This window comes from Rhinichthys klamathensis, unplaced genomic scaffold (genome assembly GCF_029890125.1).
Source record: "Rhinichthys klamathensis goyatoka isolate OS25496 unplaced genomic scaffold, OSU_Roscu_1.1 h1tg000518l_1, whole genome shotgun sequence".
Classification (NCBI taxonomy): Eukaryota; Metazoa; Chordata; class Actinopteri; order Cypriniformes; family Leuciscidae; genus Rhinichthys; species Rhinichthys klamathensis.
The window spans coordinates 275,654-298,663 of record NW_026606997.1 but is presented as its reverse complement, the minus strand read 5'-3'; the positions used below and the strand labels follow the sequence as shown (position 1 = coordinate 298,663).

Here is a 23,010-nt window from a genome sequence, read left to right as displayed (position 1 = left end):
GGTGCCGAGAATTCAAATATCGGCCAATATATCGTGAAAACATGCAAATTATACGTCAACATCAGTGGTTGATGTCTTAGGTCTGAAACCACTTTCCACAGCGCATCAATGCCTGAATCAGAACAACAGAAACTATCAACTATAAACAATGCATGAAAACCACAGCGCAACAATCCTCTCCAAATCCTGAACACATCTAGACTGTTTCAAACACTCGGCTATTCGTAGTTAACGAACAGTTACAAACAGTCCCACTGAATACACTGAAAAATAACATGAAAATTAAGCAATTTTCTTTTACTTTGGAATAATTTGCACCAATAAATCATTCACAATATGACCTGGAACATGCATTGAGATGTACGAAACAGGGCCAGTTTTGATTCGGTTAATGGTTTCCATTTCTTTTAACCCAAAAACTTTTCAAAACACCAAGAGTTGCATCATAAACGACTTCAAACTCCCTTCTTGCGTTCCACACTGTGTTAAGTGAACAAAGAGATCAATAAACAATCAAATAGAGCTGCACGCCTCGCCTCGTACCTTCTTCATCCGTCCGTTGCGCGTTCCTGCGAAGACCACCGTGTTCCCGCGGTAATCGTACGCAGCGACTGAAGTCATTCCGTCATCTTTGTCGATGAAGAGGGGAATGCCCTCGATGGTGCTGGTGCCCCCTAGAGGCTGGTTAAAATCCTGCCCGCAGAAGTTATCATCGATCTGGAGAGGCTGGAACAGAGGAATAGAGAGAGAGTTAGAGAGAGAGACTCCGGCAAAAGGTCAATGACTGGGTGAGGGTGGGTTTCCTAAAAACAGTTTCAGTGGAAGTTACACACACACACAGACACTCACTCTCACACACACAAACACTCACTCTCTCTCTCACACACACACACACACACTCACTCTCGCGCACAGTCTCACACTTGCGCACACTCACACACACACACACACTCTCACAGCAGTAAGGTCATTCATTACATGGATGCCAAAACGGGAAAGCAAGGTCACTGTATTGCAGGAAAACCTGGAAAGGTGACGTAAGGACACGAAAGTTAGTGAGTGAGAAAAGGCCAATACATATATACAATACTTATAAAACCAATGCACTGCTCCTGTTATTTTCCAACAGAGAGAGAGAGAGAGAGAGAGAGCGAGAGAGAGAGTGAGAGCGAGAGAGAGAGTGATAGAGAGAGAGAGTGAGAGAGTGATAGAGAGAGCGAGAGAGAGAGCGAGATAGAGAGTGAGAGAGAGTGATAGAGGAGAATAGGTCAGAGAATTACCTGACCTATTGGACTCAATCAACAGAAAAACAAAGCAAACTAGAATGTTATTTGGCCCTAAATAGAGACTACACCACGGCAGAATACCTGAGTACAGTGAAAGACTGTACACTAAGAAGAAGGATGACGAGGTACAGACTGAGCAATCACACTCTGACTGTAGAGACGGGCCGACACCGACAGAACTGGCGGCCCAGAGAGAGACGCGTCTGCCCGTACTGTGACCAGGGAGAAGTGGAGACCGAGCAACACTTCCTCACCCGCTGCCCCAACTATGAGGACATTAGAGGGACTTTTTATACAAAATTTGAAATACTTTGCCCTAACTTCCTACAATTAGACAACAAAACACAATTTCAACACCTATTAGGTGAAAAAACAGATTGTATCATATTAGCAGCAAGATACATTGATGCTTGTCACAAAAAGAGAGAGTCGACGACTAATCAGTGATGCGCCCACACACACATACACACACACACACACTGAATTCTAAATTGTTCAGAGAATTTTTGAAATGTTCATAAACTGTTCTAATTATTATTATTATTTATGTATTTATTTTTATTTGGTACACTGTTAATTTGTACAATTACTTTAATTTGTACATTTAGATTTAAGTCATATTATAATATTTTATTATTTTGATGTCTTTATGTATTCCAAGCTTTGGCAATATTGTATTGTGTACAGTCATGCCAATAAAGCAATTTTGAATTGAATTGATAGAGAGAGAGAGAGAGAGAGAGAGAGAGAGAGAGAGAGAGAGAGAGAGAGAGAGAGAGAGAGAGAGAGAGAGAGAGAGAGAGAGATGCTGTCTGAACATTATGTCTCTGCGTCCACAGAACTCCAATGAAAGCACTGATAATTCCACCGAATGTGAATTTCATCCATCAGTCCTTCCAGAAAAACGCGGAGTTTTTTTTTTGTGATTGTTGCGGGCAAAAATCCTTGATTACGCGGCCCGTTTTCTTTAAAAATGCGATGGAATATGCGGGATATTTATGCAATTTTTTGCGATGAAATTGCGGGAACTTGCAAAAACTGCGGTTTGATGAAAAAGAGGGAAAAAAAAGTGATCCCCCCAACACCCTGTTCTCACTAGGCTACTACCTTAATGTAAAGAGTCCTTTCTTATTACTTCCTATGATAATAAGCAAACATACTACATCACAGAAAGTTCTGGAAATATTTAATTTCTCATCTTGTTTTATTTCAGACTGTATCGAGTGGAAATAAGGTGTGGCCCCTTTAAGAGTTGCGCGCTCCCTGTCTAACTGTCTGCAGTATTATATTGTATGTGCCATGCGCCTCGAACATAACCTGACTCCGCCAGATGGATTTGCTCCGCATATCCATCTGGAAACCTTCCGTTGAAGTAGTTTTGGTAAGGGGCGAAAATACTGGTTAGCTGATTGGCCTATGTTGGTGATAGACGGGCCAAATCAACCAATCAGATCAACGAAGCATATGACGTACTAACAGAGCGTATCTTTTCCTCTGAGAAAAGCCTCCAGAGCAGTGGCGGCTCCAGACAATTTTGATTGGGGGGGCAATGGGGGGTCCTGGTCATTTCAAGGGGGGTCTCATGAAAACCAACAAAAAATACAGTGGACACGGCTAATAACTGCATACTGCTGCTACTTAAAGGTTCTCTAAGCGATCCTGGGTGACGTCACTTCTTGTTGACGTTCGAACTATTGTCAAACAAAACGGAGGCTAGCTAGACCCTCCCTCCTCCTCATCCGCACACTAACCCCCCAAACCACACCCCCAAACCCTTCTTGTCGGTCATTGGCTGGAACAGTTTGTTATGTTTTGGGGAGCGGGTCGCTGCAGTTTGTTTTTGGTGCTGTTTGTGAAGCATGGGCTGTCTACAGAGATCGCGTTTCTTTACAGTGTGTTCAGGGGACAGGCAGCCAGCGGATAGTGAGGAGATGTTTGCTGTATGTGACAAAAAATGTTTTGGCCTAAAAAACACATGACATCGCTTAGAGCACCTTTAACAAATGGTAAATGGTAAATGGACTGCATTTATATAGCGCTTTCACAGACCCAATGGCCACCAAAGCGCTTTACATATTGCCTCACATTCACCCATTCACACACCGACGGTTTTTTGTTTTTAATTAATTAATCAATTGCAGTTTGCAAACAATATGCTCGAACTTTAATTGCCATAGCCACACCCATGACAGAAAACATATTTACAAAATAGTATCCTCCTCATCCTCCAATTCCTCGGTGTCCTCTGTTTCCAGTCTTTACTAAGAAATCCTATGAAAAATTATTTACAAAATCTTCTGCAGGACAGTTCAATTCTTTACAATAATATAATATATTATAAAAGAAAATTAAGCTGTTACACTGAGATGGTTTAGGAAAACCATAAAGTGTTTTTGTAAAGTCAATTAATTGTACAGGCAGCATTAAACCATCAAAGTTAAATGATTGTTTATAGCTTATGAATTTCCTAGCCTATATTTTCTTTAGCAGGGGGTTTCAAACTTTTTAATGGCAATGAGCCCTAAACAATACCCTTGTGAGATTCTTTATTTAGGCTTATAATATAATACAATATATGCCCAATATAATATAATATAAAAAAAAATGAATTGAAGTATTTGAAGTGATAGTTTAAATGCTTCAATTTGTTTTCATATAATATTATTATAATATGAAAAAAAACTGAAGCATTTACTGTAAATAGCTAGATCTAATGGCTAAATATTTTCAAGAAAAGTAAATATGTGAACTCTTTTATAGTAGCCTAATCTAACCATGCCTGAAACTATTTAAATCTATGTAAACTAATGATGTATTTTGAGTTTGCACGCGGGTGGGTGTCTGTAATTGTTACCGTTCTGTGTCCATCATCCGTTATTTCCACCACTTTAATCAAACCACTCTTCTTTAAAACATGATATTGTGATTTTATTTCACATGTCTTTGCGTTTCTCGTCGCCTCTCGTATTGAGCTATTTGGTCCGCACACACGACTCACTGCCAATCACACGCGCTCACATCATTCTCTTTCTTTGAAACCTGTTAACTGCACTCACCAGTTTGAGCACTGCAATTATTTCTCACATACAATCAAATGGATTTCCCCACACATTTCGCGTCAGTCCTCCGCGTGGCATAATAGGGACTTTAAGCAACAGCCTCTGGTGGAACGGCAACGGCATTCTGTCGTTCTATTGCGCATGCGCGACATTAACTGCTACTTCCCGACGTTCTACTGTAACCGTCTACAACGGGAGAACAGCTGATTTGCCGTAGTCGTTACTACGTGACAGATTAAGAAAGTTAATGTTATGTTTTAGGTTATGTGGCATTATAATCGTTTTAAATGCCCAAATCAACCCTTCTCTTACTTTTTAAAATCTGTTTATTTTTTGTATTTTGTCTGATGATTAAATTATCCCCTATGCCGTCCTCTTTACTGTTGCTTAGTGATTTTTGCGCTCTTTAGCTACGGCAGTTAACGTTTACTTCCGGCTGTCGTTGCCGTTCTATCAGCAGCTGTTGCTTAAAGTCCCTATTATTCTTTTCTGCGCGGCCGCGGCATCAGAAGTGCACGACCGCGCACGCGCGCAGCTTAGAGGGAACGTGATTCTTATGTTTATATATTTTGTACGTCGAATAAATTATTAATTATTATTGTTCTGCGTAGTTTGAAGATAAACATTTTTAAATATTTATCCCGGATATATATTTTTTTAATCAGGAAGGGGGTGGGGGGTCAAATGGGGGGTCAAAGCATTTTTTGGGAGGGTCTTGAGACCCCCCAAGACCCCCCCTGGCGCCGCCTCTGCTCCAGAGCAGTGTTTTGCTCTTCTTTCAGTGAAGAAATACTCTGTAATTCCGATGAAACTTGCTCGATAGCCACGCTGATGCTAGTTTCATCCGCTGAAGCCGACATGCTCTTTAGACTGAACTGACGCGCTTCTCGTTGCGTCACACCTCAACCCGCCTCAAAGCCAACGCTGATTGGACGTTCGTTTGGTGAACTGCTCCCAAATTTTCTTTAAAGGAACACTCCGACTTTTTGGGACTTTAGCCTATTCACCTTATCCCCCAGAGTTAGATAAGTCCATACATACCTTTTTCATCTCCGTGCGTGCTATAAGGCTGTTTGACGCACCCACCGCTAGCCTAGCTTAGCACAAAGACTGGATGTAAATGGTTGCAGCTAGCATACTAATCCAAATAAGTGACAAAATAACGCAAACATGTTTCTATTTACATGTTGTGATTTGTATAGTCACAGAGTGTACAAAAAAACAAAGTCACATGAGACACAGACATATTTTAACCGTATAAATACTGGGAACTATATTCTCTGAAGGCGACTATATTCTCTGAAGGCGAAGCACTGCTACTTGGGCGGAGTGATAGCCGCAGCACCTGAGACGCGCTCTCTGCTCCTCACCACGGCGCGTCAGGTGCTGCGGTTATCACTCCGCCCAAGTAGCAGTGCTTCGCCTTCAGAGAATATAGTTCCCAGTATTTATACGGTTAAAATATGTCTGTGTCTCATGTGACTTTGTTTTTTGTACACTCTGTGACTATACAAATCACAACATGTAAATAGGAAAATGTTTGCGCTATTTTGTCACTTATTTGGATTAGTATGCTAGCTGCAACCATTTACATCCAGTCTTTGTGCTAAGCTAGGCTAGCGGTGGGTGCGTCAAACGGGACGGGATGAAAAAGGTATGTATGGACTTATCTAACTCTGGGGGATAAGGTGAATAGGCTAAAGTTTCAAAAAGTCGGAGTGTTCCTTTAACGGAAAGTATCCAGACTGATCTGCGAGTGAAACCTTGAAAGCTCGCGAGATCAGGATGGTCTCACGAGGCTACCTCGAACACCCCATGTGTGCGGGTAATTTCTGTTTGATGCTACTTCTTTTATCTTTGGTTTATTAAGTAACGCCGTGGACGGTAGAACGTGTGACAGACAAAGTAATTACTTCACTTCATAACGTTCCCATGGCAAGAGGGGGAAACGGCTGGTCTTGTGTGAAGCAAACGCAACATTTTCCAACTTTCTGCTAAGATATATGTGACTTTTGCGACGAAAATGTGGGGATTATGAAATCATGCAGGCGGCCCCGCATATTTTGCGCGGAAATCAGCAATTTATGCGGCGAAATTGCGGAGTATTTGAAAAAAGGCGACCCCCGCATAAATATGCGGACTTTGGCTGATTTTGCATTGAATTCAGCGATCGCATAATCGCGTTTTTCTGGAGGGACTGATCCATTCACAAAATTCCACACATTTTCCAACCCATATTTAAAAAAAACGTTTGAATAAAAGGTTAAATATATGTGGCTAACTTGCCATACTTCACAGCTGTAGACTTTAACAATTATTCAAATTACATGTTCTTTTAGGGTTAAGAGTTTAGGTTAGACTTTGCTTTATAAATAAACAATAGTCTTTGGTATGAGCTCATTCAGAAAGCTAAGTGTGTGTGTGTGTGTCCTCTAAAGCTGCCCAGGCACACATCAATAACCTTTCTTTCTTTCTCTCTGTCTTTTCTCTCTTCACCTCCCCTTTTCTCTTTGTTTTTCTTTCTGTCTTAATCCATCCAGAAGAGTCTCTACCTCACAGCAGGAAGAAAGGAAACAGAAGAAAAGAAGAGGAAGATGGGCATCAATTCACTTAGCAAACTCACTCTTTCTCCTCTGAGCTAAAAACCTGATGTCAAGCAGTCAGACACACACACACACACAAAGCCTGGCTGGAGGATTTATAGCGTTTGGAAACATCAAAAGTAATTTAATTCACCATATTTATTCCATCATGAGCTGAGCTTATTTAAATATCAGTCTTGTGTTGTCAGACTTTTAACTATTAGCATAAAGGCAAATCCCTGTGAAAACCCCAGAACACAAAAAATTATGGAAATTGGTATTGGATAGATTTTTACCAAGTTTGATGCAATGCATTATGGGACTGTCTTCTCTAAAGAGATGCTCTACCATACCAAATGTTTGCAGTTTGTAGGATTTATTTTATGTTTTTGAAAGAAGTGTCTTCTGCTCACCAAGGTTTATTTATTTGATCAAAAATACAGTAAAGGCTGTAATAGTATGAACTATTACAATTTAAAATCAGCTGTTTTCTATGTGAATATATGATAAACTGTGATCTACCATGTGATCAAAGCTGAATTCTCAGCATCATTACTCCAGTCTTCACGACTCTTCAGTGTCACATGATCCTTCAGAAATCACTCTAACATGATGATTTGATGCTGAAGAATCATTTATGATTATTATCAATGTTGAAAACGGTTGCGCTGCTTCATATTTCAGTGGAAACCGTGATTCTATTTATCAAAGAATCCTTTTTTAAATGTATTTTTTTAAATAGTAATATTTTATAGCATTATAAATGCCTTTACTGTCATTCATTTAATGTGTTCTTGCTGAATTATTTCTTCTTCAACAACAACAACACATCTTACTGACTCTAAACTTCTGAATGGTAATGTATGTGATGCATCTCAGGTGTTCATGACACAAAGACTGAAACAGAGCTCGAGTCCCACTGCTATTTCACACTCGATTGATGCTGATGTGATGCAGTTTTCTCTCAATCCTCATGGGTCACGCAGAGAAGATGAGCATTACATTCACTCAGAAGTGTGTGTGCTGAAGTAATTACATTCTCTCTCACACACAAACACACATTCACACTTTACTATTGAGGTGAAAACTAATGCAGGACTAAACAGGTTGCAGAAAGACAAACCAAAAAAACACACACACAAACATAACTCCACGACAATAGGTGTGTGTGTGTGTGTGTGTGTGTGTTTCAGACTGCTGATTATGTGTCTGCCCAGGGCAGAGGCGAAACCAAACACAACACACCACATTCCAGAGAGCGAGAGAGACACATGTGACTATGTAAACTACGTTCTAACAATTTCATGCGTTAAACGAGTTATTAAACACACTCCCCTGATCTGATCAGTGTGAATTATTCAAGCAGCACCAGATTTTCAACATTCTGTTCTGATGAGATTTAAACAGCTGATTTCTGTGTTTCTGTGAGTAAGAATACACAGGTGTTTCTGTCAGACGTACGGCAGTAAATAGGTTAATAAGCAGTGTACTTAATCTCTGACGTCAAGTAGGATGCCAACAACAACAATAAAGAATTAATGTTACGTCGTTGAATTTTTGTGCGTTGTGGTTTCAAAAACCGTAATACATTTTTTATCTGATAGATTATATAAAATAAAATAAAAACATTTATTTGGAGAAACAATATTTTTAAACATTAAAAAAAATATATATACCATGGAGTGCACCAAAGATAAGCAGAAACTTTGATTTCCATTTAGATGGCAATTTTTTTCTTTTTTTTTTCTTAGTTATTATAAAGTAGCATAACCCCTGAGTTTAAATTTAAATTGTTAGAGTCATAAGAAATGCTCCAAAAAACACCCTATACACATTTTGGATGCAGGTTTAAGTGCTTCAAATTAAACTTTTGGACTCACTCGGCAATAATTATTTGTCATATGAGCCTCCATTTAAAAAAATTGTTTAACTCCCTGATCAACATCACTAATTGACTAGTTAGTTGTTGGATGACTAGTCAACCATATTGGATGTTCCCTAATGGTTTCACACTGAAATTTGGGGTCAGTTGTGTAAAGGCCATGAATAAAAATAAGATAGGCTAAAAATACATTAAGTCAGTGGTAAGCACAGTGTGAAGACCCTATTAGAATTTATTTTGACTCTATAAGTCTTGAAAGTGTAAAAAAAATAATAATAACTTGAGTTTTGAGAGAGTTTCAAGAGAGCCTTAAACGGTTTCTAGTGTTGAAGTATTTAGACGTCAAACGTACAGCCACTCTGCATCAGTTTTGCTTCCCAAAAACTTCTTTCATTCTCTATTAATCCACCCGCTTAGAGCTCTGCAGATAGACTTTAAATATAAAGAAAGGGAAAAAGATCAAACCGATTTGGAACGAGTCAGAAAAATAAAAATGGGGATCTTTATCTCTGAGTGCTTGGTTAAATGAAAGCCATTCTTTGCCATTGAAAGCCCCAAGAAAGACAGAGCGAGTGAGACGAACAGAGACGAATGAGGAGAGAGAGATTAAGAGCGAGCGAACGAGAGGACGAAAAGCAAGCCCTGGTCCCAGAGGACTGTGATGGCAGAGAAGATGGGATCAAGCCTCGCTAAATGAATTAGAAAGCATGAGCGAGAGAGCAACTCATGAAATTTACTCAACTCCACTAATGATGTTCCTGTCTGACTGAATAATGGAAGCACTTGGGAGAAAGACAGCAAGAGAGAACGGACGCAAAAGGAAACAGGAGGTGGGTGACAGGAAGAGTGCTTGCGATATTTATATTCTACAACGTTTTAATGAAGTTAGACACAAGCTAATAGTGTAGTCGAGGTACTTGACAATAGTTGCACTGTAGTCTTATCCAGTGTCGTCCTTAAATTTGGCATCCCCCAGCCCAATAAATAGACTCTACTAAACAGCAGTGTTTCTCAACTCCAGTCCCACTAACCTCACAGAATGTTTTAGATGCCTCCATATTCAACACACTAGGGGCCAGATTTACTAAGAGCTTGTGCCAGCGCAAACCCTCTTTTAACGTTAAAAAAGTACTGTCAGGATTTACTAAAGACACACTATGAAAAATTAACGTTGAAAAGGCATGGAGACAGTTATTTTTGCGGCTTACCTTATTGCATATGTATTTGTAGGAGTTTCCCTTTCAGGCACAACATTTATGGGAGGAGAGTATTTAAATGAATCACGTAAGGTGATTTACTAAGGTTTGCGCTCATCAATGTACTGGTGTTAATGCTATTTTAACCCACCCCAAAAAAGCATGTCTTAAACCAGACGCTACCTGGTATTGCGTTGGTTATTTTAGAAATGATCGGACTGCGTCTGTGTTCTTTAATTTGCACGTTGTCAGTAGATCACGTGTAGAACCCATCGGCGCTGTTTTGGAATTGCGCTCACGCTAATTTGCCCTGTTTAGTAAATCTGAATCTGAATATGATGAGTTAAATCAGGTAGTAAGACATCTAAAACATTCTAGTAGGTGGGTCTCTAAGACTGGAGTTGAGAAACACTGCTATAGAGGACTTTACTAGGCCACTCCTCAAAGTTCCCAGTTGTCCTACCCAGACAACCCTAGTCTGATCTACAATTTCTCCCCTCATATCTAATCACAATCACCCTTTGCACCAAGATAATCGAGGCTGAACTCTAGCAGAGGACATTACTGAAGCACACTCATTCATCCAACCCAACAAATCAATCGTCATAGCCATGCAGTGTGTCTTAATGGCCTGCCATCAGAAGCTTACCGAGTTGATGCATGGTAGCTCCTTGTTGAGAAGCCAGGGCAAAGACAGCCTGCCCTCTCCTCTATAGCACGATTGAATCCTTTCCTTGATCTTCTCCTTTATTTTGGTTAGCGTGAACAGGCAGAGTGCTGACTCTTTTGGGGGTTTGGCTCGGTTCTTCTGGCCTTGGGAGAAGACTGTAAACAATATGTCCTCTTGCTCAGACACTCCCAAAGAGTTGGCAAGTTGCCTTCCGGGTTTGCTCAAGTAGGCGTCCTGAATCAGTCGATACTCTACGCCATCTTTGGTGCATCCAATTGGGAACTCCACGTAGGAATAGAACCTGGGATCATCGATACAGAGTCGGACGATCTTAGAAGTGAAGAACTGTTCCCCGCTGGCATCAGGAGAAGTTAGTTGGGTATCCAGCTGCAAGGTCAAGTAGTAGACAAACTGCTCACTGCTAAAGCTGTATATGTAGTAGATGTCAAACGCCGGGAATTTGGACAGTGTATCCGAGGGGATCTTCAGCTGCGACGAGACAAACTCGTCCTGGTGGACAAAGCTGAACATGTCAGCATCCTCTTCATTGGCCATCAACTTACGGCTGGAAAGTGTTGGGAAGTACTCCGATTTCCCATCGATGGGCGTCCCAATGAAAAGCTTGCTGACATGACCCTCAGAGATGATGACGCCGGACATGGTTCCCGACTCAACGACGCTGGAGAGGTAGTGTTCCTTACGGTGTTGTGGCTCGCCAAGCTTGAAAAGGTTATCCAGGCGCAGAAACTGACAGATGCCTTGCGAGGTGCTTCCACAAGCAATGAGTCTGTTTTGGGGATAGTCTATTAGCAGCAGTTTGTTCACATTACTATTTGGGGAAAGGTCATGGGGGCATAACTGTACACTCGGAGGTGGATAGCATTTCTCGTTGTCCACTACCGGACCCGTCTCATGACTCCTCAACTTGGTCAAGTTGCTAGAGAGCTTGTAGATCCAGTTTACCGCGCCAACATAAACATCTCCTGTCTTGTTATGGATGGCTAAATGCGTCAGACCCCAGTCAGGGGGCAAGAAGGACTTAAATGGCTCCGGTGCTCCTCCAGAAAGGTGGGGGGAAATGCAGATTGTCAGCAGCCCAAGGAGCATTACAGTCCTTGGGCTAATAATGCATTGCGGCCCCTGCTGAGGCCACATATTTGCGCTGGTCCTCACAAGTGAAAGATGTGGTGGTCCACGCTATTAGTCTTCAATTTGGGACTTTTAAACGAACTCAACAAATAAGAAAGGAAGGCAGGACAAGCCTTATCGATTCAATGCTTCCTTGCCTTCTCACACAACAGTCATCCACTCCAACATCAACCTCAATTCCTCGTCCTGGGCTCCTGCAGGGCAAAAAAAAAAACACATTATGAGTGCAAATGTAACACATCTGATTCATTATGCATCATTTCTCAAAGTCAAACAGTGAGGAAAGAGTCAATACAATATCTTTCAGTTTGCAACCAATCATTTAGAACTATGTGGTCGAATGAGGCGAACCGTGTCAACTTTTAATTACTAAGACTGATAGCTCTGAGGGTGAAGATGGATTAGAGATGTACTGTAAACAAACTCAACACCACAGCTGCAGAGTTGGACCTGCTTCAGTACTGGCACAAGACATCCATCATCACAAAGTGTCTGACAGCAGCTTTGTGTAGATCAAGTATGCAAGCATATAACACCTTTAAAGGGGCCCCGAACAACAAACAAGTCTAAGTAAGTCTTTGAGGTCTGAGATGCTTGAAGTTGTTCTGAGCTTTACAAGGGCAAGAAAATTACTTTGTCCTGTTTCAAGTCAACATGAAATGATTTATACAGGTTTTTCTATTCTAATTCACAGCCCTGGCCCCTGAGAACACACATTTCAGTATAAAAACAATTAGAGTTCCACAATGCGTTATGATGATTCATATATGCATAATAACGATTATATCTGTCAACCATGATTATATGATCCAAAATTCTTTCAGAATGGTGACCGACCATTGAGTAAAATGTGGTAAACTGCACTCAAATATGATATACAGCAATTATTTGTTGTAACTAGGCCCTACGTTTAGATCAGAGCTCCTCAAATCCAGCTCTGGAGAGTCACTGCCCAGTGTTTAGATAGAACGAAGACACCTGAACAAGCTAATTAAGGCCTTCAGAGTCACTAGAAAATTACAGGAAAGTGTGTTTGATCAGGGTTTGAGCTAAACTCTGCAGGGCAGTATCTTCAAATCCAGCCCTGGTTTAGATGTTGCCATTTAAGTCGACTCAACAGATCAACAAACCCAGGACTGATATCACAGTGAATAAAGATTTGCACTGGTAACTCAAAAGGGTGGCCACTGGCCAACCATGAAACCACGGGTTACTCCAGAGAAACTACACCTGTAGTTGTTACGGATAAAAGCATTAGATAAAAAATTACTACCCAATTAATTGTTAGGAAAACCAATTTCAATTGTGCTGGTGACAGAAAATAAAACCAAACAAACAAATCTGAGTTCACCACCATTTCCACTGGAAAAAATGAGACTACAGAACTACAAAAACAGGAAAATCTCAGCAACAGGAGAAAGCCGGAGGCAAGTGAAAACTGTGAATGATAAGGAAATAAAAAAGGAGATAGTGCAGAGGGAAAATAGGAGGAATGGTTTCCTTTCTCTATCCTTTTCTTTGCCCATGTCTTATCTCCATTGCCTTTTTCCTTTTTGCGGTGAACTGAGGCTCTTCTTATCTGTCCATCATTCCCCAAGGACGAGATGATGGGAAGTGGCGTCATTCCACAGATCTCCAGAAACATGCGCAAAAATGGACCAGAGAAAGGAAATTATTCCTCTGTCTATCAGCAGGGGACCAACCAACCAAAACTCGAACTCAAACTGAATTTCAGAGATGAGCTACTATCATATTTATTACAGGAAATTTAAATTACTTTGTTATTTTTCCATATAATTAGTAACCATAGCATTAACCAGTGTAACCGAAAATGGTTCCTACAACCATTTTTAATACTGTAAACCAATAGTAAATCAATATAGCTCTCCTTCAAACAGCATAAAGAAGCTTTCAGAATCTGTTAGTTTTTATTTTTATGATAGTAGTGGCTAATAGCTAGTGATTATTTTATAACTCTATTCATATATTTTATAGGAAGCCATAAAACATAGAGCCAGTTGGCTCTTTAACCCTAACAAAAATGTATCCTACTACCATGTTTTTGGACATGTGCCATAGTAGCATTGTGTATTTTTTGAAGTACCACAATATGGTAACCATTCAGTACTATGCAATTTCCATAACTTTACTATGGTACCACAACTGTACTGTAAGGAAAGTCATAAGATGTCTCTGAGTTACAGTGTGTGCACTTGCGTGCAAACCAGAGCAAAAGAAAAATAGAAAGAGGCAGAAACCTGTACTAGATTCCCAAACCTCATTTCTCCTCATTTGAGCGCATCGGTCGTGACAGAGTCAACCGTAAATATCAAACCAAATTGCATCTGCTCATATTTCTATCTGGCAATGGAATGGTTAAAACCGTCTACACAGAAGTATTTGCAATGAGTCGAAGTCTAAGAATGAAAGGGAATGAACATGAAACTACTGTATAGGCTAAATGATAAAGAATATAAGCCAGAATGCCTCAGAAAGCACCAACATCTTAAGAGAATTATCAATCTCATCAAGAGATAAAAGAAATTCTTGCCAAACATCCCTGAATGCTTTCTTTCATCTTGTGTTCTCATCTTCCACTTTTAGATTCGCCAATTTCCCATGAGTACCTGCACTTCAGACGATCAGTGAGCGCTTAAATGACGCCAATCAATAAATCTGCAAGTGCCTGAATCAGCCGCTGAATTTTTATCTGTCAGGTGCATAGTGCTGTTATCATAGATGTCCTTGTTTGTATCACAGATCTCAGCCTAGCTCAATATTATCAGTGGCATCAGTGTCAGTCAAATGAGCCGTTCGCACACATCCTACCTGAAAACCGCAGACTATTGAGCAAACATTACAATCCTAGAACCTGTATGTACTGGCACATCTACCACAAGATTTATTTATGTACATGATATGCAGAAACTTTTTAAATGTTTTATTTAATTAACATAACAAAAATTAAATTAACAACACCACCATGGAAATGCAATGCAATGCACAAATGTCTTTGCAGTGCAATGCAAAAAAAAAAAAAATGGTACTGTAAGCAACATATAAAATGTCTTTTTTAGTTTTTTTGCTTTGGGCAAAAAGACGTTCCTGGTGAGATCCACCGGCCACACACAAACACTGGAGCACATTTCAGCATAAGGAACATGAGACAGAGTTAATATGGAAGTCAATTCATTCTCCATTTTTCCCACAGCTGCCCGAGGACACGTTATTCAGCGAGTCGTCTCGCAACCCTTCTGCTTTAGAAAACAGAGCATAAATTCACGTACACACACTGCGGACAGACCTCTAAACCCGTCTCCTCAGATAATGGCGAGCGGTTGCAGGCGGACGGCTGATTTATTACTTGTGGCATATCAATTACAGAACTCGCCTCTCAGATCTGGAGCGAGAATACACACAGAATACACTCCGGAAAAGACGAGATGCGGCTCACGTGTTTAAAACACACACAGAAGCAATATACTCACATAAACAAGTAGTCTCAGGTGGGGAAAAGCAGACACAAACTATCAGAAACTTATAGAAAAGAAGAAGAAAGTACTATACAATAAGAATTTTGTGCACAATGTGCACATCTGAATTATGTTATGTGTTTGCCAGAACAGAGCAAACCGTGGATCCTGAATCCCACAATGCAATGTGCTTAACATGACTTTCCATTTGCAGTGTGACGAACTAACCGGACAGCACGTGCGGCTTTAAACAACTAAGTTTAAAGTTTAAAAACCACAGTTAAAAAGGCTTATTACTGCATACAGGATGACATGTTTTTAGTGTATAATATTTGGGTGATTCTTCACTTTCAGCTGCTTGAATAATGACATTTGTGGTGATTTAAACTCGGAGCGATGGAGGATGGGAAGGCGAACACGAGTTCACAGGAAGTGGCCAGTCAGCAATGACACGGTCATTTCACAGCTCATTATCCCATTAATTAATCATGCTAAATAAGCCTCAGAGAAACGAACTGCATGCAAAACTCTACATGTGTGTTTATCCAGCAGCACACAGATGATACAGCGTTGACCTGTGCATAATGCCAAATGTTTTTGAAACCAAAACACTTGTTAAATTTGCATTAACTGAAAAAAATATGCATTGCATGAATCGTACGCCGACTTCCATCACCCGTGAACGTGCGTCGATCGTTGCCGGAAGTCAGATATTTTCATTTATAAAGTTTTAAATATGTATATTTTTACGACAAAACCGCACGGATTACCCTCAGAAGGCCTTCGTTTATCCCCCTGGAGCCGGAATGATTACTTTTGTGAAGGATGTATGCACATTTTGGGACTTGAAGGAGGTGGACCCCATTGCTTCACATTATATCCACTGAAGGGTCTAAGACATTTTCTAAAATAACTGAAAATGTGTTCGTCTGAAACAAGATTGACATATGCATCTCGAACGGCTTGAGGGTGAGTAATGCATGTGTTAAATATCATTTTTGGCCGAACTATCCCTTTAAAATGCAAGCATGGTTAATGCAATGCATATTTTTTCATGTAGTGCAATTCAAGAAGGTTTTTAGTTTCAAAAACAGTTGCCATTATTTTACTTCTGAGAATATATCAATGCATAATCCAACAATTATGAACTGTATGCATAACATTTACCCCAAAATACCAGAGTAAAATCATAAAAAAATTAAAATGATCATCTTCAAACATCATAAGTAGATTTATAATGTAAAACTATGCGAGTATTTACAGTAGTAATACCTGAAATAAGGCAGGGGATTAAACAGATGTTGTTTACACTCGTGCCTGACCCGTCCGCCCTCGACCCCCCATAGAGGAGAAAACCCCCTCACACACACACCCACATCTCCAGATTTAAGCTTTCAGAAACAGGTTTTTGACCCGCTCGCATGTCAAGATCTCTGCACTCATGAGGCAAAACAAACAGACATCTAGACCTATAAAACCATTACTATATGATCGCATTATCTGATATAAACATCTTTGAATAAGAAAGAAACCACCCAGCAACCAAACAAAACACAGCCGCAACAAAATAGCAACATTCTGTATTAAAATTTAAATAAAAGTTGAGTTTGGCAGAGAATATATTCTGTAGTCTCATTTTATCAGATCATCTCACTGATTTTATCACTGATGTTATTCATGATAAAATATATATATATATATTTTTTTTTTATCTCAGTGGGGTTTGGTTCTGTTAAAGTTATAAGCCATGAACCAAACAAATCAGCTACGAGGAGGATCACATTCACAACATTACAAACTTTGTATTTAAAAAAAATCAGAAAAAAAGACAAAGATAGAAGACTGTAAACTGTGGTGAAAATCCAGCGTTTAATGTTGTTGTTTATGTGTCTATGTGGTGTTTTTAATATGCTTTATGACAAACCATGTGTACGTTCATAAGTCGACAGCATTGCTGAGTATTTTCTCCTTAAAACTGCAGTGAACCAAAGACAGTCTCAAAAACACGGTTTGAAATCGCTGGTGTTTCTGACGTAACAAACGACCTTGTAACCAATCAGATCAACGAGTGATCGTCAACCAGTGGATCTCTGAGCTGAGTGAGTGAGTGGAGGCGGGGCTCATTTGAGAATTCTAAAGAGAAGTGACACACACGTGATATTTTATCAATATTTTTCAAAATGTGTAAGCTTTTGGACTTAAAGCCTTAAATGGAGATATTGTGCCCGTTCCTGTTCACAAATAAATCACAAATAAATGAAAGCCGGTGCAACTGAATAAGTGTGTGACCTTCAAACTTTGACTGTTTTGGTAAAAACATGAAAGTGTGAGTGTTTGTTGAACATCCCTCAGCCTTTATTTAATATTGGACTTCATGCAAGTCCTTCACAGGAGAATGGTTCAGTGAAGCAAAAGCATTTGGGGAAACCAGGTGTCTCAAATTACTGCAAAAAAAACATCCATTCCATCACCTAGCCACCGGGTTTACGAGCCCGTTACCCAGAATCCCCTGCTCTGAAGACTCGTGAGGGTTCAGTCTATTACCACTCCAGAGGAAAAGAGAGGAACACGAGTGAAGTTGAAGCACGTGAACCCTGTCTGTCCTCCTCTTTCCTGAAGTCTTTCCCGCGTTCTGCTCTTCACATGGTCAGTGAAGCATGAGATACGGTACGGCTCGTACAGCTGCCTGTGTGTGAGAGATAAAACACAAGATAGCTTGCAGAAAAACTGCTTTAAATCTAACAGGTTCGGCAGAGAGGCATGCGATCTGAGAGAACGAAAGCACATCTGAGCAGTCAAATGCTGAATCACATGATGATGTGCATATTTGCATATTACATGCATATGCATGATACTGACACTCAGAGAATGAATGATAAACTAGTAAAACAGGAGAAATGTTGCCTGGACTCATTCGTCTCTGCCGCGATTATTACATCACATATACATTGCGCTTTTTGGCAGTGACTGATTATTGTGCACTTTAAATTCCAGTCACATGCTGATATGCAAATTAGTAAATTAAGTGAATTCAGAAACACATGAATTGTTTTCAGTGCAGCAGTGCATTACTGCGAGTGCTTCAAATGAACTCGGATGCATGAAGAAGAAGAGAACAACTATCAAACAAGCTCTAACTGGCTATACGATAACTATAGACAAACAACAACACAGTGCTGTACTTTCACTTTACTGTGTGAAATATTAGCTTACAAATCATTGTGTGGTAGCAGTAGCGGAGATAGCGTGGGTGCTTGGGTGCGGCCGCCCCAGGGCCCCGTGCCAATTAGGGGCCCCTCAAACGCCGCCGATCTTGCGTCACTGGACAGGAACGGGGCCCTCGCCAGCAGTGATGCCGGTAACTTTTTTCAGTAACGAGTAATAACCCGTTACTATTTCCAAACCAGTAATCAGATTAAAATTACTGATCCAAATTACTGTGCGTTACTATTTTTTGTCATTTTCTTTAGCAGAAATGATGGCTGATATGCGATATGAAACCGAAATGTGAGTGAGAAGGCAGAATCGCGACACACTCCAACTCCCAGCGTTTATCCTTCCCGTCCAGATCCAATGCTACCACATCTTTAAATTACTATTAGTAGGCTATTGTTTGAAGTTAACATTGTAAAATACGTAGACCTACACTACACCACAACACTAGTTGAGGATAATTTCTTTAAAATTGGGCAATTCCAGCGTAATGGACGTGACATTTGGTAAAAAAAACTTGAAATGTAAATTCTCAGAAAATGCATTTAATACCAATATATTGAAACGTCTGTTTATCCTCCTTAATAAAGGAGTCCAGACTCCAGACATTAGAAAAAATATCAGTCTACACATGTGTTATATTCTATTTAATAGCCTATGAGGGAAATACACGGACATGACACAAAAAAAACTTTAACGTTTAGGTGGCAAAAGTACAAAAAGTAATACCCACCGGATGAAGAAGGGCTGGCTCTCCACAGAACAAAATATTCATTTTGTCTTATTTTTCGTGTTCGCATTTATGAGGGAAAACCAATTACGAGACAGTTCCCCGTTACGGACATGAGCGCTCTGAAAGTGGCACTGAAAGACTCCCCAGAGACATCAAACATAAAGTACAAAGCCATTCATTAAGGCGAATTTCGTTTTGCATTAATTGTATCTTAATTTTAATCATGTTTCATCAACCAATTGCCTGGATTTAATAAATAAGAAGTAAATATACCAGACAATAGATAATCACGACACGGAGGCGCCGGCGCGTGAACTGGAGCTCGTCTTGTGAGTCATAAATGAACCGAAACACAGAGTAGGCCTACTTGCCTCACACACCTGAGAAATATATCTATAAAAAAGCTCGAAATGTGTACTTTTACAGAACAATTCAAAACGAAAGAAAACAGACTGTTCTCTGAAAAGAACGAGATAGCCTTTGTGTTTTATTTAACATATAAGCTTACTTGGCTCAACAAGTGACACATTATTACATATGCATTCGTCAGATATTTTACGTTTTTTTTTTTACGGTTTTAATTTTAAAATGACTTGGTAGCAGAGGGCCCCATGATGAAGCTCCGCCCCCACTGTACTGAGAGCCTAGCTCCGCCCCTGTGTGGTAGTCATACTAGTCAGACTACATTTTATCTTAAGTTTTTCGATATAAACGAGAAAGCGAATGGTTGCGGTGTAAGCTGCCGGTCTCTCGGCTCTAGAGAACAGTTTTAGAACAATGACATTTTCCATTCGATTTGTTTTCTTGCTGTCTCAACTCTCATTTTGTGACCTTTACAGACAGATAATTCTATTCTGTCTTGCGTCTCATTTGCTGTGGATTCTTACGCGAGTGAGTGTGTGTGTGTGTGTGTGTGTTGACACGATTACTGTGAGCTAATGAATGAGTGTGTGAGCGCTCTGGACTCCCTTCTCTCTGTTTAGCATTCTCATTATCAGAAAGGCTACATTTGCATCTTAAACACAAATTAAACTGTTGCAAATTGAATTGCAGATTTGTGCCACTGCACAGAGAGAGAGCGAGAGACAGAGAAACAGAGAGACAGAGAAACAGAGAGAGAGAGAGTGAGCGAGAGAGAAAGAGAGAGCGAGAGAGAAAGAGAGCGAGCGAGAGAGAGAGAGAGAGAGAGAGAGAGAGAGAGAGAGTGAGCGAGAGAGAAAGAGAGAGCGAGAGAGAAAGAGAGCGAGCGAGCAAGAGAGAGAGAGAGAGAGAGAGAGAGAGAGAGAGAGAGAGAGAGAGAGAGAGAGAGAGAGAGAGAGAGAGAGAGAGAGAGAGAGAGAGAGCAAGCGAGAAAGAGAGAGAGTCTTGTATATAAGTATATATACTGATTGCGACATCAGGAAAAGGTAATGTCACACAATTAGATGCTTACAAACTTTAAAAGTGGAAAATTATGATTAAGATAATGTCTAAAAGACATTAATTTGGTGTTATTATGAACACACCTGAACTCACTCGAATGCAGTTGTCTTATAGAACTAAAAAAAAAAACGAAAAGTAGGTTTTTGCAATGATGACGCCATAGTAGAACCATCCTTTCAGTTCTTTAAAAGAACGTTTCTTAGTGTGAAGAACATTTAAAATACATATAACAAACCTTTTTTCACTGTAAAGAACCTTTTGTGCAATAAAAAGGTTCTTCATGGAACCATCAATGTCCATAAAGCACACTACTGCATTACACATGGCACAAAGTACTATATTTCTAGAAAAGTACCATGGTAATATGCATTTTGTTACTCATGTTAGCAAGACGACACACACATACGGACCTTTAATACTTTAATCACATTGAGAGCACTAGTACTAGAGACAACTGCCTTGCTAAGTTGCTAACAGTACAGTTTACAAGAGCGGACCATGAGAAAGAGTGTGTGTATTCTGCAGATCTCTGTGTGTGTGTGTGTGTGTGTGTGTGTGTGTGTGTGTGTGTGTGTGTGTGTGTGTCATCAAACTTCAATCTGCAGCTCAGCAAGAGACAAAACCACCAACCGGTTTCATAAACCTCCAAACAGTGACTCAACCAGACAGACCAGCTCGACTTCTTTACCGCTAACACACACACACACACACACACACACACACACACAGTTTGAGCGTTTTTTAATTTACATCAATGACATCAGTGTGTGGTTTTCTCCTCTCAAACCTCAACATTTACATGAGATAAAGGTAGCATGTGTAAACATACAGGACTGGATATTATAATCATGTTTGTTTGCTACAAGCCACTCAATTTAAACAAGTCAACCTACTCTTAAAAAAAAATATTTTCTATGCTACAAAGTACCCAAAGCAACTCAGGCAACAATATATTTTCAAATATGTATTCTTTGGCACAAGACAATGAATATCTCAAATTAGTGTGTCATTATTAAACTTGAACAGAAACATTTATACTAAATACATCTGACGGATCATGTGACACTGAAGACTGGAGTAATAATGCTGAAAATTCAGCTTTGATCACAGAAATAAATTACATTTTACTATATATTCACATAGAAAACAACCGTTTTAAATTGCCATAATATTTCACAATATTACTGTATTTTTGATCAAATAAATGCAGCTTTTGGTGAGCTTTCAAAAACATTAAAAATCTTACAGACCACAAACTTTGTGATACAAAAGCCATATATTTAACCAAGATCGGATCAGACAGCCAAGAGTTAAGATACACAGGATTACATTAAAACTACTAAACAACATTTAACTTCCAAGACAAAAAACTGGTCGCCACACTTTAATTCAATAAAGGTCTTAAATAGTCTCCATATAACACTGTGTCCATCAGACACGTCAAACCTGCTCTTAATGAACGGACTATCAAACAAACATTCAAGATCTTAAAAAAAAAAAATCTGATAACACACAAACGCAACACAAAACGCCATTGATTTTATCCATCAGAATGCATTGTTGGTTCACCGCTTGTGTTCTTCAATAACTCTTCATCTCTGCTGATAACATTCAGTCAGACGCGTTTATGATCAGAGTTTGCAGCGTCTCGTTCTTCACGCCGCTCTCGGCTCGCGTCTCCAGCAATCAGTTCTCTGATCCCAGCTCAATCAACACACTGATTCTCATCCGAGCCTCCAGCGGCGAAATCAAGCCGGCTGCGATGCGATTGGCTGACACCTCGCGAATAGAAAACCTCATGCAACTAATACAAAGAAAAACCGCACACACACACAATCTGGAGATGGAGAGATCCAGCCGAACCAGCACTGCATAAACCGCTCACTTTATCATTGATAATTGATAGGCCAAAAATTTGCTGAAAAACCTGTCACACAATCTCAGTCCTTACATTAAGTACAATCAACAAGTCATTTGAACTTAAATTACATTAAATTGACTTAAATTTAGTTGAATCTTGCATAACTTATAAAAAAAGTTCAAAATTGCTTAACTTATTTTGACGAGTTAAAGCAATGTAAAAACATTGTCAAAACGTATTTGTCTCTCTCTTTTTTTTTTTTTTTTTGAAAAGTTTTTTTTTGAAACTTTTGATCAAGTAAAAGGCTTTTTTAATCGTACAAATGTCTCTTTCTACTGAGAAAACTTTACTGATTTTTATCAAGTAAACGACGTAAGAGTAACTTTAATATTGTTAATATTTCAACTGGAATGAAGCAGCTGAGGTTTACTTGATAAAGACATCATTTATTAGAAAAATCACAGGTATCAAATATGATCATCAG

At 39.7% G+C, this 23,010-nt stretch overlaps 1 protein-coding gene across 1 annotated transcript in view; it reads right to left on the bottom strand.

Moving 5' to 3' along the window:
* Positions 1-513: 513 nt before the first annotated feature.
* Positions 514-23,010, bottom strand: part of LOC130072981 (plexin-A1-like) — a 39,850-nt gene continuing 17,353 nt past the window's right edge. Inside the window, exons 2-3 of the mRNA XM_056238329.1 lie at positions 10,655-12,018; positions 514-726 (exon numbers count right to left, since the gene is read on the bottom strand). Coding sequence (XP_056094304.1) covers positions 514-726; positions 10,655-11,830 — 1,389 coding nt within the window. The 5' untranslated portion in view covers positions 11,831-12,018. The remainder of the gene's footprint in view (positions 727-10,654; positions 12,019-23,010) is intronic.